Raw genomic sequence first — 19995 nt, 5'->3', positions numbered from 1 at the left:
GAGAATTTAGACAACAATGAGGACCCTAAGAGAAACTTACATAGATCTAATCTACATAGGAAGTAGAAAAAGACAAGATCTCCTGAGTAAATTGGGAGCACGGGGACCTTGGGGGAGGGTTGAATGGGGGAAGGGAGAGGCAGAGAGGGAAGCAGAGAAAAATGTAGAGCTCAATAAAAATCAATAAAAAAGGGGGGGGGGAGAGAAGGCTCATTTCTTCTACACCCCAAGTGTCATGGTAAGTAGCAAGACATATTTTGAGTGAAAATACAGCAGTTTCACGAAATGTAAGAAATGCAGTAAACACGTGTGTTTTAACAGACACAACATACAATGTACATTACAAAGGACTGCTTTATTGTTTCTGTATCTGTGCAGAGTCTTTCCACCTTGGCCCAGCGGGGCCCACTTCCTGGATGATGACCATTGCTTAGCATTTTATATAAAATTTTCTTCACTGGTAGATGGACATGGAAAGGCACGAGGTTTTACAAACTCGATGATGTTGACAGTGCTGGCATGTGAGGAGTGGTCAGGTAGTACCAAAGTATACAGGGGCTCTTGCGGAGTGAACCCCACTGTCACAGGAGAGCGGTGCTGGGACTTGAGTCAGAGCAAACCAGAGATTATCCAGGCTATGCCTGGGGTGATCACAGCGGGACATTTGGCCATGACAAATAAATAAATGGTGCTGTGGCTTCTTCACAGTGCTCTACGGTTCAGCTATCATTTATGACTTTTTTTTTTGCAATTAAAAATGACGATTGGAGTAGGTATAAGAAACTACACGTAATAGGCTGCTGAGATGACGGGCGATTGATGTGAAGATTTAAAGGGCAGTCTAATATTACACAGGCATCTTCATGATATGTTACAACACAGGAGAACTGATTAGGGAGAAAGCACTTAAAAATCAGTCATGTCCAAATGCTCCTGAACCTAAACTGCTGGGTACCTTTACCTGAAGGGAATGTTTCTCCCACCCCTCTCAGCCAGTCAATTTTGAAAGGCATCAATTATAAATTCAAGGCTGGGCTGGAAAAGTATGACACCGAAAATGGGGAAATACAGAGCAAAATGTGATAGCTCTCTGCCTGTAGGAGCTGCCTCTAAATGAGCTGTGTACCACTCATACGTTGAGATTACTTCCACGGGTTAAACTTACTCTTACTCACAAAAACTGACTGTGACGCCACGTTAGTCAATGCCTGGCAGGGCCAAGGAGCCAAAGCCACATGGTGTCTTTGGATAATCTGAGCCAAATGGCAAAAAGAACCATGGGGCGTTATTTGTAAAATACTCAAGTAAGGTTGTGAATTACATTTTGCATATTTTGCTCTCATATTCCTCCTTCTTGGACTGTGGAGTTGTTCCATTCACTGGTAAACTTGTGGCATCTTCCTTGATTGAAGCTGGATCTGGGGTAATGGCTCTTTTGGTAAATGCTGGCAAGGCTAGAGAAAAGAGAAAAATAAACCAATGTGAATATAAAACTTGGGCCAAAAAAGTAATCTTGTAGAAGTTAGTTAATTAAACATCATATTTAATTTAGTTTTCTATAACTGGACTTTACACCGAGTAGCAGATCTTTAGCATAAATAAAATCAGTCTATTTTCAAAAACACAGCTGATTTTAAAACTGAATTTTAAAATTTGTATCTGAGAGTGGGAGAAGTATGCTTTGTCAGCATACAATGACACAAGCACAAAGAATTTACAGGGAGAAAATCCGAAGGCCTCCTTTCATGGAATCCTCTGTGTTACACCCTCCGGGCTACTAGCAATAGATCCAGAATCCAGCTTTGCTGTTTTTCTTATCTCCCTTCAAAGCTTGAGGCCAGAATCTCACTGTTCCTGTGATCTTTTCCCTCCAGGCTTCAGCTCTTAGATCCCTGCTCATCCACTACTTATAGAAACCAATAATATAGTTATGTATTATAACAAAACTCTGTCTTAGAACCAATATGTCCACCCACACAGGTTCCGGGAGTCTGTTATTGTCTGCCTGTCCCTTCTATGTTATCTAGGAGTGAGTCCTTACAATCCCGTCTCCAGAAGTCACCTGTGTTTCCCTTTACACCATCCCTGTCTCTTCAGCCCGGGCTGCCATTTCCTCTCTGTCTTTTACCTTGCTCCTTCAACCAGTCTAATCAGAATTACCTTCCTAAAAAGTAAACCCAAGGGACGCTCTGTTCCTGGACAGCCTCCCCACCTTTGCGCTTCTGGTGAACTTAGAATGAAATTGGGGCCCCTACCAGTGGCTGCCCCTCTCACTCTCCTTTGCATCCTGGCAGACCACACCCCCTTTCCCCAGACCATTTGAACATTCTGCTCCTGGTACAAGGATCTCTTTTCCCACCCAATTTCAACTCAGCTAGCTCTTTTTACTCTTTTCTTTTTTCCGAGTTTTACGTCAACTGTAGCTTTCCCAGAGATGCACCCCATGATCACCCACTTCATGTTCCTGTCCTGGGGTCCCGTCCTCACTCTCCTTTGAGGTTCCACCCACCCTTATTGTTCACCACTTATTTCTCCTTGAGATGAGATGACCTTGTCTGTCATTACTGCCTCCTTCAAAAATGATCTCCAAGCCTTGTATACAAGCCACTCAAGCTGATGCAGGTGAATACACTAAGAGACTTTGAAAGAGACAGCCAATTGCAAACTTTTTAGATGTTTTCTAGAGAGCAGGTAGAAAGAAACCCTTTTGCAAAATTACAAAACCAGAGCTTAATCATTTTAAACATACTTGATGCTTAACTGGTTAACATACAAAACCAAAGCCTAGTTTCATAAAGTAAGCAAATAAAAGAGGCAGATATGTTATGCTTCCAAGGAATAAATAATCCTTTGATGGACAGGAAACCATCATTCTTATGTTATCAGCACCCCTAAGATTTTTATTGCCACATATTGTTGGAATTGACCCTGTAGGATAGCTTACTTAAAAAGGAGTGGTTCATAGTTAACTAGGCAGACTAGGCAGACCTTGAACCATTAGCATAGTAATTATTTTCTGTTACTCTGTGGACTACTTTTCATCCAAAAGATATAAAATGTCCTTCAAAATACAAACCAAGATGCCAAGCTTTCGTTTCCTAGCAATCTAAACTGAGGTAGGAGGCAAAATAGTTTTTTTAAGGCAACTTTTACTGAACTTTTTCTGAAAGTATCAAGTTAGAGTAAAATCTATAACTCACCTCTAAATTCTATAATAATTCTAGATAATGTTTTTGCCCTACTGCAAAAAAGCCACAGTCCTTTTCTTAGGGCCACTCATTTATTTTTTTAAAAATCTACTCTTTGGAGTAGTTTAAGATTACAGACAATTTACAATCTAGGTTTATTTTAAAATTTGGTTTAGAAACATCAATTCCACAGAAATTAAGCATGTTAGTCTCAAAAGGCTGGAGAGTTCTAGAAGTCACCAAAGTGCTACAGACCTCATTCAAGTCTAGACTAGTCTCAGCCTTGAGAGGGACCTGCCCTGGGGTCGTGCACCTTTCATCTCAAAGGAGCTACACATGAAGACCAGCGGCCACTTATAAAAAGTGAAGATGACGGCTCCCAAAGCCGACACTGTGACGCTCTCTTGACTAAGCCCCCACTGTCTACAGGCTGAAGGTAACGGAACCAGTCTTCTAAAAGAGGATCCTGACTCAGGGCAACAGCTTCCAGCCAGCCAGGATAAATTTGCTAGTGATCATGCTTTTAATAATGGATTTCTGTGTTCTTATTTCCAATGGCAATATAAACTTACAATTTATACATTTCTTCCCTTCTTCCTGGCAGAGAGAATCTACCTTCTCATGAATTGACCTGAACTACACAAAGCTGACATAAATTACTTCTTAAAACAAACTTTCATTAATGCTGGAGCATTTGAGAGACCACAAATTATGCGGTGTTTTCCCATTTCCTTTGTTTTTTCCATGGTCCGTGTTTCTGTGCTCGGTTTGGTCACAGTTTGACAGAGCCTCTGCGTCGGCAGAATGAGTGCCTTGGCCTCCATGGCACGGGACAAAAGCGGCCTCATGCAGTCCGTATTCCATCACAAGCAGTAAGTGCCTGCCCTGTGCACCCAGAAAGCAATGTCCGTCCACGTCGACGGGGCTGCAGCCATCTCTTCGCCAAGTTTCCACACAGGTTGAAATAGTTCAGAGCTCCAAAGCCAGATTTTACACTCAATTAGAAGTTAATAAGAAAATTGGACATTTGCTGGTCAGATATAAAAACTGAGGTTTTGTGGTAGCATCTGTCTTTATAAGACTCATGTCTAACCAAACTGTACATCTTTACATCAAAGAGTTTCAAGGTAGTGTAGAGAACACCAGGAGTCTCCCACTGCATCGCTTGGAATCCTCCAGAGGCAAACACGAGCAGTTCTTTAAATGTCATTCTTTGCTCCATTTATATATAAAAATGTCTAAAATGCTATTTTCTGATTTATCATTTTTAGACTTTATCCACACCCACCCACTTCTTCACACCCATGCTTCTAAAATAGCTCTAGCTGAAGTTTCAGTTACGTCAATACTGAGTGTTTTTCATGACCATGTAAATAAACACAGCTCAGAAAACACCTAATAGGTAGACTGTAACATTTCTCTTCTTATTTCTCTTCCCAAGTTTATTAATTGACTCATATTAATTTTAATATGCTTTTGTTCTATGACTATTTGCCCCCAATGACTCAATTAACTCTTCCACATTTCTTTTTTGAAGGTTTTACTTTTTTCCTCCCTAAGTCTTAAGTTGCACAAGATGATCTGTAATTTCTTTGCTTCCTAAGGATTTTCTCAATAGAATCTCTGTTTACTATGAGAAGATTTATTAAGCATGAGTGTGGATGAGCTGGGCTCTACCCCTCACCGGAGGGGGATGACCCCAATGACCTGGACTGCCCAGCTCAGCTCCCACCCAGGCACACATGCATGACTTGGGGTTAGTCTCCCCAACATCTACCCCATCTATGACGTGCTGCACATTGTGAAGGGACTGGTCCTGTGGAACCGCAGCCACAGGAGCTCCATGATTCTGGTCAGCAGTAGAATATCTTGCAGGAGTTTTGGTGAAGATTCAGTATTGATGGTGTACCAGAAGCGAGAAGCCTGGAACCCAACCAACAACACTTTATACAATGAACGCTGCAAGTAAAGTTGTCTGGACAAAAGTGTGTACTTTGTAACATGCCGAAGCTCCCAATGACACTAAGATGAATGAAGAGGAGATGGAGAGGCAGGAGAGATGGAGGAGGGAATTGTCTTTAAACTGTTTAAAAATTCATTCTTTGTGTTGTTCACATCATGCATCTCAACCCCATTCATCTCCCTATTCCTTCATATCTGCCCTCTGCCCCTGCAACCTCCTCCCTACCCCAAAATAAGATAAAATAAAATTTAAGAGAAAAAAAAGAAGCTGCAGTATGACACACAGTTTACCTTTTTATCCATATATCTTTACTAGGAAGTGTTCATCCCAAAGGGTCATTGGTCTGGTTCAAGGACTCTGGTTTCTACTACATTATCAGTGCTGGGCCCTCACTGGGACTCCTCTTGGACATCTTGTTGTTGCCCTGTGTTGTGAGGATCTTGTAGTTTTAGGTCCACAGGTACAGCCCCTCATGTGCTCCAGCAGATCACAGATGGGGTGGATTTGGGGTGGGTAGTTGTGTTGTCGGCCAGCCTGCCAGCTTTCCCCTATCCTCATGACTCATGACCAGGGTGAGATGGCATTGTCCGGGCTAGTTCACCCCTGGCAACAATGACTGATTCTCCTTCCTTCATGCCCTCAGAGTCCACTCTCCGACACAGACAGCTTCAGAGCCAGCTCCACTGTGTTGTCCAGGTGAGGTGCAGAGGCCACTCTTTTGAGGGCTGCAGCTGGTGAGGGGCAAGGACAGCTCTCTGCTCTTTTGTTTGCTTGCTTTTGTATTTTTTGGCCTTTTGGGTTTTTTTTTTGTTTTTGTTTGTTTGTATTTTTATATTTTTATTTTTATTTATATTTTATTTTTTATTATTTCTTTTAAAGGTTTCCTTTTGGGGGGATACTACAAAGGTGAAGGGCAGATGCAGAGGGATTGGGATTGGGGTATCTAGTGTGAAATTCCCAAAGAATCAAGAAAAATCGTTTAAAAAAAGTGTGAGTACTGTCTCAGGCCAGGGAAGCAGACAGGAACAAATAGAGAAACTCACAGGCAGACACAAAGCAGAGAGTGAGAGACCTTGGGCCATTCAGCCCTAAGTGGGATGTCTCCATCAAATCTCTCCCCTCAAGGCTGAGGGACACCTGTGTAAGAGGCAGAAAGAGCCTGAGAGTCACAGAGAATGAAGGGCATCAGGAAAAGAGGCCTTCTAAATCCAAAGGCTCAAAGGTCCTGTGAACTCACAGAGTTCTGTATCAGGTCTGCTGCACTTATACTATGCCTTCCAGTTTGCTGTTTCTCTCCCTCTTGTGCTTTCTTTTAAGCTCTTTTCCTTCTGTTGGTTTGTTTTGTTCAATTGTAATGTGTTAGTTTTTGTTTTATCTTATTATATTCATTCTTAATACTATCCCACAGAACCCTCTTTTTTTTTCCTAATGGGAGACAGAAATGGGGTAGAAATGGAAAGAGAGGAGAGGTAGGAAGTAGCTTAGAGGAGTAGAGGGAGGAGAAACTATAATCAGGATATATTACATGAGAAAAGCTATTTCCAATAAAAGGACAAAAGTGAGTGCCCATTTAGGGGCTCACCAATCCTGCAGACAAAAGAATGAATAACACAAACCCACAAAATCACTGGGCTTCAAGGGCAGCGCTCTTCGAAGTTTCCCAGGTCAGGAGAGAAAAGGGAAACCGGATACAAAAGGGAAGGGGGTGGAGAAGACAGAAGAGGACTTCAAAAGATAGGAGAAAAATATTTATGATTTTCAACAGCAGTCTTGGATTGGGAAAAGTATTTTTTTCAATGCCCTCATAAGGAAAATAATTTTCAACTTGGAATTTTGTAGCTGGTCAAACTTAGAAATGCATTGTCAGCCAAAGCCTCGATCAAGTGTCAATGGAAGATTCCATTTTCAGGGACACAAAGATGAAAGATACTAACCTCCCTCTCCTCAGTGTATTTCCATAGAAGCAAGGGGTGAGGAAACAAAGCCTGAGCAAGTGTCTGGTGCCATATGCATCACAGACTGCTTGGACAAGCCCTTTCACCCTTGGTCTGCATGCTTCCTTTGTTCTCCCCAAACTCCAAATCTGTGAACCGTATCTTGTCTATTTTTAATTAAATTTTACAAGTTTGTTTTACTGTTTTATGTTTATTAGTGTTCTGCCTGCATATATGTCTGTGCACCATGTGCATACTTGGTGCCTGCAGAGGCCAGAACAAGAAACTTGAATCCTCTGGAATGGGAGTTACAGACAACTGTGAGCCATAGTGTGGATGCTGGGAATGGAAACTCAGGTCATCTGAAAGAAGGCCAGTGAGCCATCTCCCCAGCCCCTCCCTGAATTCCAAATTTGTAAATTACATTTATTAGTGTGTATACATATGTGTGTGTGTCTGTGTGTTAGAGAGAGAGACAGAGACAGAGACATAGACAGACAGGCAGGCAGACAGAGAGAGAGAGAGAACATGTGTGTGTAGTTACACACGTGCCATGGTACGCATGTGGAGCTCACTGCACAGACTGCGAACATTTGTTCTTTCACTGCACCATGTGGGCCCAGGGACTGAACTTAGGTCACCAGGTTTGGTGGTGCGCAAGTGCCTTGACCCACTTGAACTATCTTGTCATCCCTTGGTTTTTCTAAAAAAACCTAAGTTTTTCTATTACCCCATTCCTGGTCCCCCTTTCTTTTACTTTATATTTTCCTAGATTTTATTTCCCATTTGTCTGGTTTCTTCCATTTTTATGTCCTATTTTATAATTCTGAGATCTTTTTAAGCCTGTATTCCCTCTTCTAGTCTCTAGCTTTAGTGTCTGAGGACACCTCTAATTATCTTATTTGACAAAGGTTCTGCTCTATTCTCTGCTGGGCATGGCAGTTTTCCATTTAAGGGTATTCAGTAAAAGGAGAAGTTAGAGGATAATTTCTCTAAGTGGAATTAGTCTGCTACAAAAACAGAAGTATTCGGTGTTAACTAAATTTTTAAAAGTACTAAGGAGATGGATATAACAGTGGCAGGAAAATCATAAATAAAACTTGTCAATAAAAAGAGTAAACTATAAGGCTCAAATAATAAATGGAGGAATTTAATTAATTTTTTACATCCTATAATATAAGCAGTGACAAGTATTTCTTCATTCAGACTATGTTGCAATGATAACTTTTCCTATACTTAATAATTTTATTTACTTTTGAACCACTGCATTTGAATAGAACCCCATGTCTGCTTATGAGAAACATATCTTAATTAGAAAAACGATCAAGGCTGGTTACAAGATGGTACAATCAAAAGCTAAATGTAATCTCTCTGAATGGGTATTATGTAATATTATCTACAATTCCAACAACCTTGATAGCTCCACAACAATCTTCTAACCACTCTGTTTCAGCCGCCATTTAAACAGAATTAAGCAGCAGTGGAAAATGGCCGCTCTTCTCCACTCCTGGTCACTATCCCCAGGCTCTTCAGTGTATCAGCGGGTGGGACTTCTAATGTCCATGTAGTCTGAGGAACGTCTTACATTACTTAATGTGACACAAATTCTGGCAGGGCTATACACCAGATTCCGTGACGTTATATCCAACTTGAGATGTAATCCGTGTTGAAGAGTGGCCACAACATCAGAATAGCAGAGGGTTCACACAGATACAAAATCACTTGGTAAAATGATTAAGATGGGAAAGAGAAAATGCTTAGCTTTGGGAATAAAATAATCATGATATAATGAAAACCAAACCATTTGTCAGAAACTGATAAATATTTATTAAATGAATCCATGAATATAAATAAGCAAAAATGAGAGATATCACCTTTAAATTTGACCTACTTCTTTAAGACTTATTCTGATATATTATTTTATAGCAGGCTAGCTATTTTAAATGACAGAATTATCAAATTTAATGTATAACCCTCCAGGCCCATGATAAATTGAAGAACTAAATTATTATGCAAATTAGAATCTATTAAATAATATTTGAATCCCGATGGCTTAGATAAAAGTAGACTTCAAAAAGGACTTGTATATTCATTTACCTAATTTAATTGAACATTAATTGGGCTTTTAATATGTGCCAAAAATTATGTGGTGAGCTAAGGAAGCAACGGTGAACAAAGCAGACATCACTCATGCTGCCATTGAGTTCAGTCTGTGGTGGAGGGGATTAAAAAAAATCAGTAAATGAAAAGTTACTCAAATTATGAAAAAATCTATTAGTTGTCCTATTTAAAAATTTTATATTGAGTTTTGGGTGTTTACAATAGAAAACACTTTTAAAACCATAGGACTGATGCCTTCTTCAATGTTGTTGGAGGCTGCTAGTTCATTTCCCAACAGCCTTGACTTGAAATAATCATTCAGAAACTATATTATTTACATTACTGTTTGGCCAGTAGCTTAAGCATATTGCTAGGTAGCTCTTACATCCTAAAATAACCCATCTCCATCTGTGCATCACCATGAGGTCATGGTTTATCGCGAAGTTTCAGTGGGCTCCAGTGGAGGCATCTGTCTCCAGTGGTGGCAACATGGCTTCTCCCTGACCCCTACTTTCACCCAGCATTGTTTAGTTTTCCTGCCTAGCTCTATTCTGTTAAGCCATTGGCCGAAAGCACCTTCTTTATTAACTAATAGCAATAAAACATATTCACCTCATACAGAGGGGAATCCCACATCACTTCAAATGTAACTCGTAGACACTGAATGTTGTGGAAGACACCCACTGCAGAAGGCAAGAGGAGAAAAAGCACCACGGTAAATGGGTCCTGGGCTAGTGAATCATCACATCTTACTGTTGCCACAGGGTAGAAACAGTGAAATTTAGTGTGTAGACATGTATGCATGCTTATTCTTTGTACAAATAAATATTTATGAACAGTTACATGCAAATATATTCCTGTTTTGATGATTTCCATTTTATTTAATTTTATTTTTATTTTATTTTTTTGGTTTATTTTTTTATCTTTAAAAATTTCCATTTCCTCCCCTCTTCCTCCCCCTTCCCTCCCCTCTGCTCATCTATAGTTAACCATCTTTAAACCAAAAATTGGTTTAACAGACATTTTTACTTTGGATAATTTACTCTAAGTTTTCTTTAAAATGTTTGAAGTCTAAGCACAAATTCCATGTTTCAATTCAGTGAGCTGGGTACCATCAGAGGTGTTTTGGGGGACTTAAAATTTTTTTTTATAATTCATAATAAAAATTTTCTCGAACTTAGCATGAATATTACTGTCATGTACTAGCCTTAAAATTTAATTTCCCCATGAGTTATATTTTTTTAACAAATCCAATTTAATAACTGGTAATAGACTTTATTACTTACAGTTGAAGTGTGGACTAGACAGGAAGTAACTGCCATCCTGCCAAGAGGTTGAGTGATCTAGGCCACGGAAGTGGGAACCTCCAGAAAAGGGCCTGTCGTCCTGAGAAAGAAAGCACCACACTTGAGTTCCATGATCAAAAGATGCATGGACAAAAGAGTGTTATATAAATGTAGTGACCGTGAAATATATATATGAAGAAGAAAGAAATCACTCATTGCTGTGCAGCATGACATTTCTTTCCAGCCTTCTTCACAACACATACACAAAAGGGCTTTAGAGACACATTTATAAAGCTATATGTTCCCTGCATTTAGGTGAAAACATTTTGAAGTCATTACATTATCCGAATCTTCAAATTAAGTGTTACTCGCACACTATCCAGTGGGCACACCATGCGTTACTCAGTCATTATCTTTCTTGGCATTTAGATGGTCCCCATAAATAACACTGGGAGAAGTACCTTTAACTATGCAACCGTTTCCATATTTAGGTCTACTCCTTATGACAGTCTTAGGTGGAAATAGTGGTTCAATAAAACAATTTTACGTTTAAAATGCATTTTATCAGACTGCTTTCTGAATGATTATATTAATATGGTCTTTTACATCCAACACATATTTAATTAAAAAGATTCATATTAGGTCCCTGTCTTTATATGTTGCACAAATGTGTCTTTCTTAACTATTTGAAGACAACTTCAAAAAATTTCATTGGTTAAACAGATTAAAAACAGATACTTGATAAACTTAAGTAGTGAAATTGCAATTTTTATGATTCTTTTCAAATTATTTACTAGGTTCTTTATTCCCCCTCCCCGATTCATTCAGCAATAATAGGAGGTAGAATGTACTATGTGCTGGGGCAGGAACAAGTAAGAAATTGGATTGTGTGATCAGGAAATGTTCATTTTTCCAAAGGAGAACGGCATTCATTAAACAAATAAACTACATGAAATGTGGTGGAATCAGAAGCATGAGACACACTCTCATAACAGTAAACAACAGAAGACGAACATGGAATGGAGGCTAAAGATGCCCCTCGGAGGGTAATGTTCAGGGAACTATTTGAGTAGAGCTCAATGAAGACACACTACATGGGTCGTAGCAGGGAGGACAGAGTGATTCAGAAAGAGCTTAGGAAGTGAAGGAAGAGGACCTCGTGGTCGCAGCATTCTGAAGTGAAGTCTAAGTGTGGGCAGAAGCTACATTTTTTACTTGAAAATTTAATTTTTAAATTAATATATTTGCGTGTGCACCCAAAGGTCCAAGCATTTGAGGCTGTGTGTGTGTGTGTGTGTGTTTGTGTGTGTGTGTGTGTAGATTGGAAGACAAAGCTCTAGAGTTGGTATTCACCTTCTATCTTTGTGGGATCTGGGGATTAGACTCATATCATTAGGCCTGATTGCAAAGGCCTCAATCCATTAAGTCATCATGCTAGTCCAAGGTTAAATTTCTTAAATATCATTGGAAGAAAACACAAGTTGTGTAAAGAGAAGGATGATGATAAGATGGGTCTACCATCTAAAACACACAGTGGGAAAACCAGACTGGCTAAAGATAGCTGGTGTCCAGAGAGTTCACATCAAGTAACTGTCAGCAAGGTGGTCTAAGGAGATGTCTCAAATGCACTTCTCCATGTAGGAAAGCCTCATGTAACATGACTACCTGGTGAATTCACTGCTGTTTCTTGGACCTCAACCAGTTTTTTGTTTGATTGTTTGTTTTTTGGATCACATATACTGTACATAAATGTAAATAAACAAAAAGGTAAAAATAAAAAGTATATACACAAATAAACACTTCTATAAGAGGTTTCTTGTTTCCCTCTCATTCCTCGAGTCCCTGCATATATGTAATAGAGTACAGGATCTATTACACATCTCCATAAACCTCCTGCTTTTCCTAATATCACTGTATCTCCATTATCACCATTATATAGCATAGCTTAATTTACACCCTTAATATGCACTCTTACAGTTTAGTCAGGTTTTTATTCCTACTATAAGCAAACCCTATGACAGATGCATTGCTACAAAGAGGCTTGTTCAAACTGTAATTTCCTAGATGTGAAATCACTAGATGGTATATTTTTCATGCTTCATTGCAGTTGTTGATCCCACAAATTTCAATAAGTTGCACTTTTACTTTAATATAGTTAAATATTTTTAGCTTCCTCTGGCTTGCTTCTTTGAGCCATAATGGGTTAGTTACAAGTATGATGTTTAATTTCTAAGTAATTGGCTATTTCACAGACAGCTTTTTGGTTTTATCTTACTATGGATAATCTTTATAAGTTTAATCATCTTAAAAGTTTTTAAATAATTTATATCACCCAGAATATAGTCTACTTTGGAGAATGTTCAGTGTATACTTTGCCTAGTGCTGGAGGACTTTTTGAAAGTTTCAGTTAGCTGTTGTTGGTTGGTGGTACAACTCTAGTCTTCACTGATTCTTCTGCTAATGGCATCAATTATGAGAAAAGAAATGGTAACATTTCAAAGTCTAGGCTCGCTGTTGTTTAGCGATCTGTTGGTAGCTGTTGCTCCACGTATTCCAAGGCTCCACTGGAAGAATTATTCCTTCCTTCCACATGGCTTACTCATGACTCAAATATTCATACTTCCTTTCTTTATATGCGAGAACTATGGGGACTTAACTACATATTTTAAGTTTTAACATTTCATGTCTTCAATATACTGTCAGAAGGAGCTAAAGAGCTGACCTAGCCGTTAAGAGTTCAGATGTAAATTTAATTGCCTGTGCCTACATCAGGTGGCTCAAAATTCCTGTATCCTCAGAAAGAGGGGATTGGCATCCCCTTCTGACCTTCACAAGTACTTACACACACCTACACACACACTTACACACACACACACACACACACACACACACACTTAAAAAACTAAAATAAAACCTTTTAAAAATTGTCCAAATTTTCCATATCATCTTGAAACAGAACCAGCAAAATTAATCAGTCAAACTGAATTATAAGAGAAAATTATTTCATAATCCCTTTCAACAATCAACATGCTTGAGTATGAAAAGAGAACCTTCTCTTCCTATATTGCTCCTGCACTTCTATATTGCTATTTAATCTGTTGAATCTCAATTTAAATATATTTTACAAGGTGATCAAAAATTCAACACTTCTTTTTAATTCCTATTTATATGTAATCAAGTACTTTAGTACCAAGAAGAAAATACTTATTAAAAAAAAAGATTCTTTGCAATGTTAATAATCCTGGCTTCTGCCTTATAACAATTCTTTTATCCTTAAAACAAGGCCCTGTTTTTATTGCTGTCTTAGTCTGAATAACCCAGTTAGCCAGAACTCTCTGCAAAAATTCAATGGATGAAAGAACTTGCATTTTCTAGTATTTTCCCTGGGCTTCTTCCACTTCTCTTTCATAACTCGCATTGTAATTGGTTTCTTCAAAGCGATTCCAACTTGACTGAGTTCCTCTGCTAAGGTGACATCGAATGACTGCTATCTAGCGATGTACACCAAATGCTCAAAGTTTCTAAGTGACACATTTAATTTTAAGGTTTTATCAATCTCTTTTCCCTGGAGGAAAGGAAACTAAAATGAATGTATTTCTGGATCTGTGGCATGAATGTTTTCCTAAACTCCTTTTGTTAAATAATGCACTCTCTCTATTTCCACTCCACTCTATGACCATCTGTATTCCATCAGTGTTCCAATTTGTACCTCTGCTAGTTCAGATTTTAATCACCAGGGTGGGGCTCTGACTTTCACCAGCAACCCACCTTTCTACCTCTCTACCCACAATCCTCCACCATTTACCAAAGTGTCACCTGTAGTAAGAGGGTACTAGCAATACATGATGTGACACTGAAATTAAAATCTGCTTACTGAGTGTATACTGGCACATAGGAGATGGCTATTCTTACAGCTGCAGGTTCTTTTGTATTCCTTTCTCTTTTTCTTTGTTGAGAAAGTCACATAGCCTAGGCTGCCTTTAACTTACAATCCTACTGTCTCAGCCTTGAGTGCAGGAGCTATAAGTATGAGCCACCCCGAGCAGCTACACTTTCAGCGTTGTGCCAGATCACCTCTAAGCAGTCTCCCTACTAATACTTTATCATCTGAACTGATCTGAACGGAACTGCCAACTATGCAGTCCATCTTTTCTACAGGAAATCTAAACCGATTCAACAATGCTATAACCTCAAGTTGGCAACCTTCATCACTAGAGTTACAGACTCATGAAAATACTGTTTTACAAACTGGACTTAATGAGTTTAAAAATAAAAAGGAAAGAGAACACCAAGTTTTGCGGGTAATAAAGGCTGGGTCAATCTGGGAGGATTTCTGGGGGTTGCATATGATCAAAGTATATTGTATGTAATTCCCAAAGAACTAATTAAAAAAAAACAAGAAAAGACAGTGCTAGGTAAGACCATTGGATGGCTCTTTAGGACTTTTCCATCAATATTAGCAAATGTAATTATTTCATTATGACAGTTGTATAAAATTTTATGTTCTATGCCAAAGAACTATGATATAGAGCATAAAGCTATAGTAGGATAAAACAATTAATGTGCTCAACTGAGTTATCACTTCTGATCCATAACTGTTTCAGATTAAGAAAAACAATCCAGTTTGATTTGGATTTAAAAAAATATTTTGTTTAACTTAAAAAAAAAAACAAAATGAAATCATGTAGTTAGACATGGCAGCATGTAAGTCCAGATGATGCTAAAGATGATGATTCATATTTCCACATGATTTGATTTCCAAACAAAGTTTGGGATGTTTCACCCAAGAATTATTGGGGAAAAATGGCCATTAGACTTTCATTAGACTTCTACACTGTTTTAACCTAGAATACAATCAACAATTTATTATGTATGCTTGCTTTTTATTCTGGGGTCAAAAGTAAAACAGACAGTGCCCGAACTAAAATACCATTCCATACAACAAAAGGCATTTCTTAAATTTCCATATTCATTTATATTTATACTATTGTTTTCTATATGTTCTTAAATTTTTACTTCACCCACTATGTGACAAATTGGTTGGGTTGAGGGATGTATGGTGATAAATCTGCATAGCAATTTACATTTAATTTCTTATCAAAGAGGGGGAAATGTAGCTACAAATGACACAACAGTGATAAAAGAGTTAACGCTCTCTTAAACTCTCCCATGGTTGCTCCTACTATTCCCAAGCAATGCCCATGAACTGTGTGAATACTGCACGGGTCATGTGTTTAGAGTATCGAAACTACAATGTTTATGCATTACCTACAATCTTGGATTGCGCTAGTTGCACACAGCATGTTTTAGAAGCTAGTGTTGCAGATCTGAGCCAGAAATAGCTGACTCGAAAAAGTGCAGAATGCTCTTAATTGCTATGAGCAAGGCATAAACAAACTACAGAGAGATTCAGTGAGAGAGAAGTGACTTCCAGGAGCAAGCCAGGGACTTATATCACACACATGCTTACACTGACCAAGCACGGCCGAGGGCCTGGGCAACTTCTGCCTTCCCTTCATAAAGACTGTGGAAAGCCATTATCAACACTGCACCTCGCTCCTCTAATCCTGCGAAACAGCTGCTTCTTCAAATAGAAGCGGCACACCAACTCTTCAACTGTAAGTTAAAAAAAAAAACCACCGTTTTCTTCTCAGAAAGAGGAAGAATGGAAAGGGGTACACCATCTGTGATTTTATCAAAACATTCCAATGTTAATTAAAACCATATATTTAGTATGGATAAAGGTAACAAATAGAGGGGTTGTTGAGCAAACCACGCTCCTCCGTGAATTCAGATTAGTGATGCTGTGTTACTGGCTCACTGTGGACATTCTGTTCTATTTGAAACAGCTGGGCTGTGAGGAAGACTGCATTTCCTACAGAAACTCAATTAGGCTGGGTGGAAAAGAGGCCATGAAATGCTTCTGTTGTCTACAGAGAGTCGGTGAGAGTGTGTTGGGCTTGACTTTGACTTGAATTCTAAATACAAATGGAGATCAGGCTCTGTGCAACCAGCTTGGTCAGCTTAGTACACTAGTATATTCACATATTTTTATATTACGCTGTGCTCTTAAAATTGTCCACACTGGGTTGCTTGGACTCTTGACAGGTTTCTGGAAATTGGATCCTTTTTGTCATGCTGGTGTCAGAAGGACAGAAGGAGAGGGGCTGGGGGCCTGGGTGGAGTGAGGATCTAATTTGCCTGCTTCCTGCTCACACTTCCTTCCCTGCAATGGTGTGGTCATGCATGATGTTGCATTTCTTTCTTACATGACAGCAGTCACAGGAGGGAAGTCAGATGCCAATATGGTCTTGCCATTCCCACAGCTATTTGTCGACCGCAATACAGGACTCAGCAAATGAATGCTAGTAAACAACCTCTTCCAATAAAACTTCAAAACTGGCTTTATCTTAGTTAGCTTGAACCAACTCGGGGAGGAAAGGGTTTATTTTATCTTTCACCTCCTGGTCAAAGTCCACGAGAAAAGTTAGGGAAGGGATTCAGGCAAGAAAGGAACCTGGACGCAGGAGCTGATGCAGAGGCCATGGAGGAGTGCCGCTTACTGGTTTGTTCCTCATGGCTTGCTTCTTGCTTATATACCCCAGGACTACCAGGTCAAGGGAAGCACCGCCCATAGTGAGCTGGGCCTTCTCATACCAATCACTAATGAAAAAAAAATGCAGCACAGCCGTTGTCTCAGTGAGGGTCACTACTGCTGTGATGGAACACCATGAGCTCAGCAAGGTGAGAGGGAAAGGGCTTATTTGGCTTATGCTTCCACATCACCCTTCATCATTGAAGAAATCAGGACAGGAACTCAAACAGAGCAGCAACCTGGAGGCGGAGCTGATGCAGAGGACATTAAAGATATGAGCCTATTGGCTTGCTCCTCATGGCTTGCTCAGTCTGCTTTCTTAAAGAATCCAGGACCACTAGCCCAGCGATGGCCACGCCCACAGTATGCTGAGCCCTCCATCAACAATTGCTAGGAAATGCCCTGTAGGCTCACCAATGGCACAATCATATGGAAATATCTTCTTAATTGGTGATCCCTCCTTTCTGATGACCCTACCTTGTGTCACAGTAACAGAAAACTAGTCACTGTGGGCATTCTCTCAGTGAAGCTTCCCTCTTAAGTGATTCTAACTTGTGTCAAGTTGACAAAAATCTAACTAGCACAGACCTCTGCTCTCAGTCTCTTTAAATTTATTTGTAAAAATGACTAATGGTGTCCATAACTGGCAAGACAGAGTCACAAAATGTCAGTCTACTGCATTATTTAGGGCATGCATCTGCTGAATTTGGTGATGATCTATATATTTATCACAAGAGTGGATAAATATGTAAAATGTTTACAGAGTATTATTCTGAAGCATGGCCTTCATAAAATAGAATTTGTGGGCCTCTGCTACACTTATACCATCTATTTCTAAAATTCTCAAGCTTATTTTCTCATATTTCCAAGTTTAACCCATTCCCTAAACAGGCCTGACTCGCCTTCGGCTGCAAATCCAGTTTTACATAAAATTGCGCAGATACTTGCTGCCCGTGTTAAACATTCATGACTTTGCCATATGCTATTATGAAGAATGCACTGATTTATAGCAGTTTGACACCACAAGATAGCACAAATACAGATAGCAAATCATGCTGTATTGAGAAATAATGTTTTAAATGTTTAGTATGCACCCAGACCTCTGTTAACTGGTGATAATGTAATCATGTAGTTTTGGAGAAAACTTTTACAACACATTAAAAATACAGTCCTATGTTTTGTGACTGTGAGCCATATGAAGACCAAACATAGAAATAGCACAGCAGTCAAGAACATAGAATATTGCACTTAGGTAGACTTAGGTTTAAATACGGATTCAAACATTGAACCACTCCATAACCTTACTTTCTTTAGCAATACAGGAGATGAATAATACCAACCTGACAGTTGCTGTAGGAGTAGTGACTTCACATAAAACATGTGATACCTGGGAAAGTCTGTTCTGACACACTCAGTGAGTAGTAATTATCACAAACTCCTGTTGCCTGCACATTAAATTCCATTGAAGGAGAAATGAATAATTCAAGATGTATGGTACAATATAGGAATGTTGGATGATGATTTAAATATTGTCATACATACAAGGCAAAAATTTTTACCAGCGTAGCTAATCATTCTAACTTTAAAAATTGGTAAAAAAGTAATAGAATCATGAGAAATTCTCTTAACTTTGAAGGTATCAACAGTATAACTATGCTAAGAAAGATTCATTGAAATGAGTACTGTCTAACTCTATCCAATTATATTAGGAAGGAGGAGGCTCCTTAGAAATAATACTTGGCTGTAATATGTGAATATATACTGTGTAATTAATATTCATTAGTATAAAGTGTATAAAATGGGCACTTTTTGTTTTTCTGTAATTATAAGTACACAACTGAGCATAAATGGATTCTCTATAGGTCAACATTCTTCGTGTGTGTGTATGTGTGTGAAAGAGAGAGAGAGAGAGGAGAGAGAGAGAGAGAGAGAGAGAGAGAGAGAGAGAGAGAGAGAGAGAGAGAGAGAGAGAGAGAGAGAGAGAGAACGCATATGTGTATTGATGATGGTAATTTTGTCCTGCAGGGATTATCTGTCGATGCCTGGAGATCTTTCTGGATGTCACAATTTGGGTGGGTGTGCTACTGGCAACTGAGGGTGATGTTAAACTGAATAAACTTTAGGGATGCTGCCAGCCATCCTATAATGCATAATGTCACCTCTGCAACAAAAATTACCTGGCCAGAATGTCACAATGTTCAAGTCAAGATATTTTGTTCTGAACTAAGATCCTTCAGGGCTGTGGTGGTTTGAAAGAAAATGGCACCCAAAGGAAGCTGCACTATTAGGAGGTGTGGCTTTGTTGGAATAAGTGTGGCCCTGCTGGAGGAAGTTTGTCACTTTGAGGATTGGCTTTGAGGTCTCCTATGCTTAAGCTACTCCCAGTGCCACAGTCTACTTCCTGCTGCCTGCATATCAAAATGTAGCAGCTACCTCTCCAGAACCACGTATGCCTGCACGCCACTATGTCCCACTAGGATGATCATGAACTGCACCTCTGAACTGTAAGTGAGCCACTACAATTAAATGCCTTCTAAGATTGTCAGGATCATGGTGTCTCTTCACAGCAATAGAAACCCTGACTAAGACAAGGGCCAAGTGGGCTCATCTGTCTGCCCTCAGATATTGGGGCAAGACTAGGGAATGGTACATTTTTGTCAACATGATCAAATGATCTCACTCATCTATTTTCTGGTTACACATTTATAAATCTGAGGTCCTAGCACAGAATTATCCTACCTAAGAGAATAACTAGAAATACCAAGGCTTCAAGTTCAATAACACAGGATATTGAACCTCAAGGGGACTTCTGTGCCAAGTACACCTTGTCTTACACATGAAGGAGGGCAGTCGTTTACAATATCTTTGACCAACCAAGTGACCAGGGTTTTCCTGGCTCAGGACTTCTTACGTGGCATTCATTTCTATA

The 19995-nt window shown here is 39.3% G+C and overlaps 1 protein-coding gene across 7 annotated transcripts in view; it reads right to left on the bottom strand.

Moving 5' to 3' along the window:
• Positions 1-336: 336 nt before the first annotated feature.
• Cep128 (centrosomal protein 128) overlaps positions 337-19995 on the bottom strand; it is a 372845-nt gene continuing 353186 nt past the window's right edge. For 6 of the 7 annotated variants that reach the window (XM_038336959.1, XM_038336963.1, XM_038336965.1 and 3 more), the window contains 3 exons: positions 10472-10571; positions 9798-9868; positions 337-1454 (listed from right to left, as the gene is read on the bottom strand). In XM_038336959.1, the coding sequence (XP_038192887.1) occupies positions 1377-1454; positions 9798-9868; positions 10472-10571 (249 nt within the window). In that variant the 3' untranslated portion in view covers positions 337-1376. The remainder of the gene's footprint in view (positions 1455-9797; positions 9869-10471; positions 10572-19995) is intronic. The other variant, XM_038336962.1, reaches the window with a different exon arrangement.

The sequence above is a fragment of the Arvicola amphibius genome, chromosome 7, assembly GCF_903992535.2.
Source record: "Arvicola amphibius chromosome 7, mArvAmp1.2, whole genome shotgun sequence".
Classification (NCBI taxonomy): Eukaryota; Metazoa; Chordata; class Mammalia; order Rodentia; family Cricetidae; genus Arvicola; species Arvicola amphibius.
The sequence above is the reverse complement of the archived record's forward strand: the minus strand, read 5'-3'. Positions and strand labels throughout refer to the sequence as shown.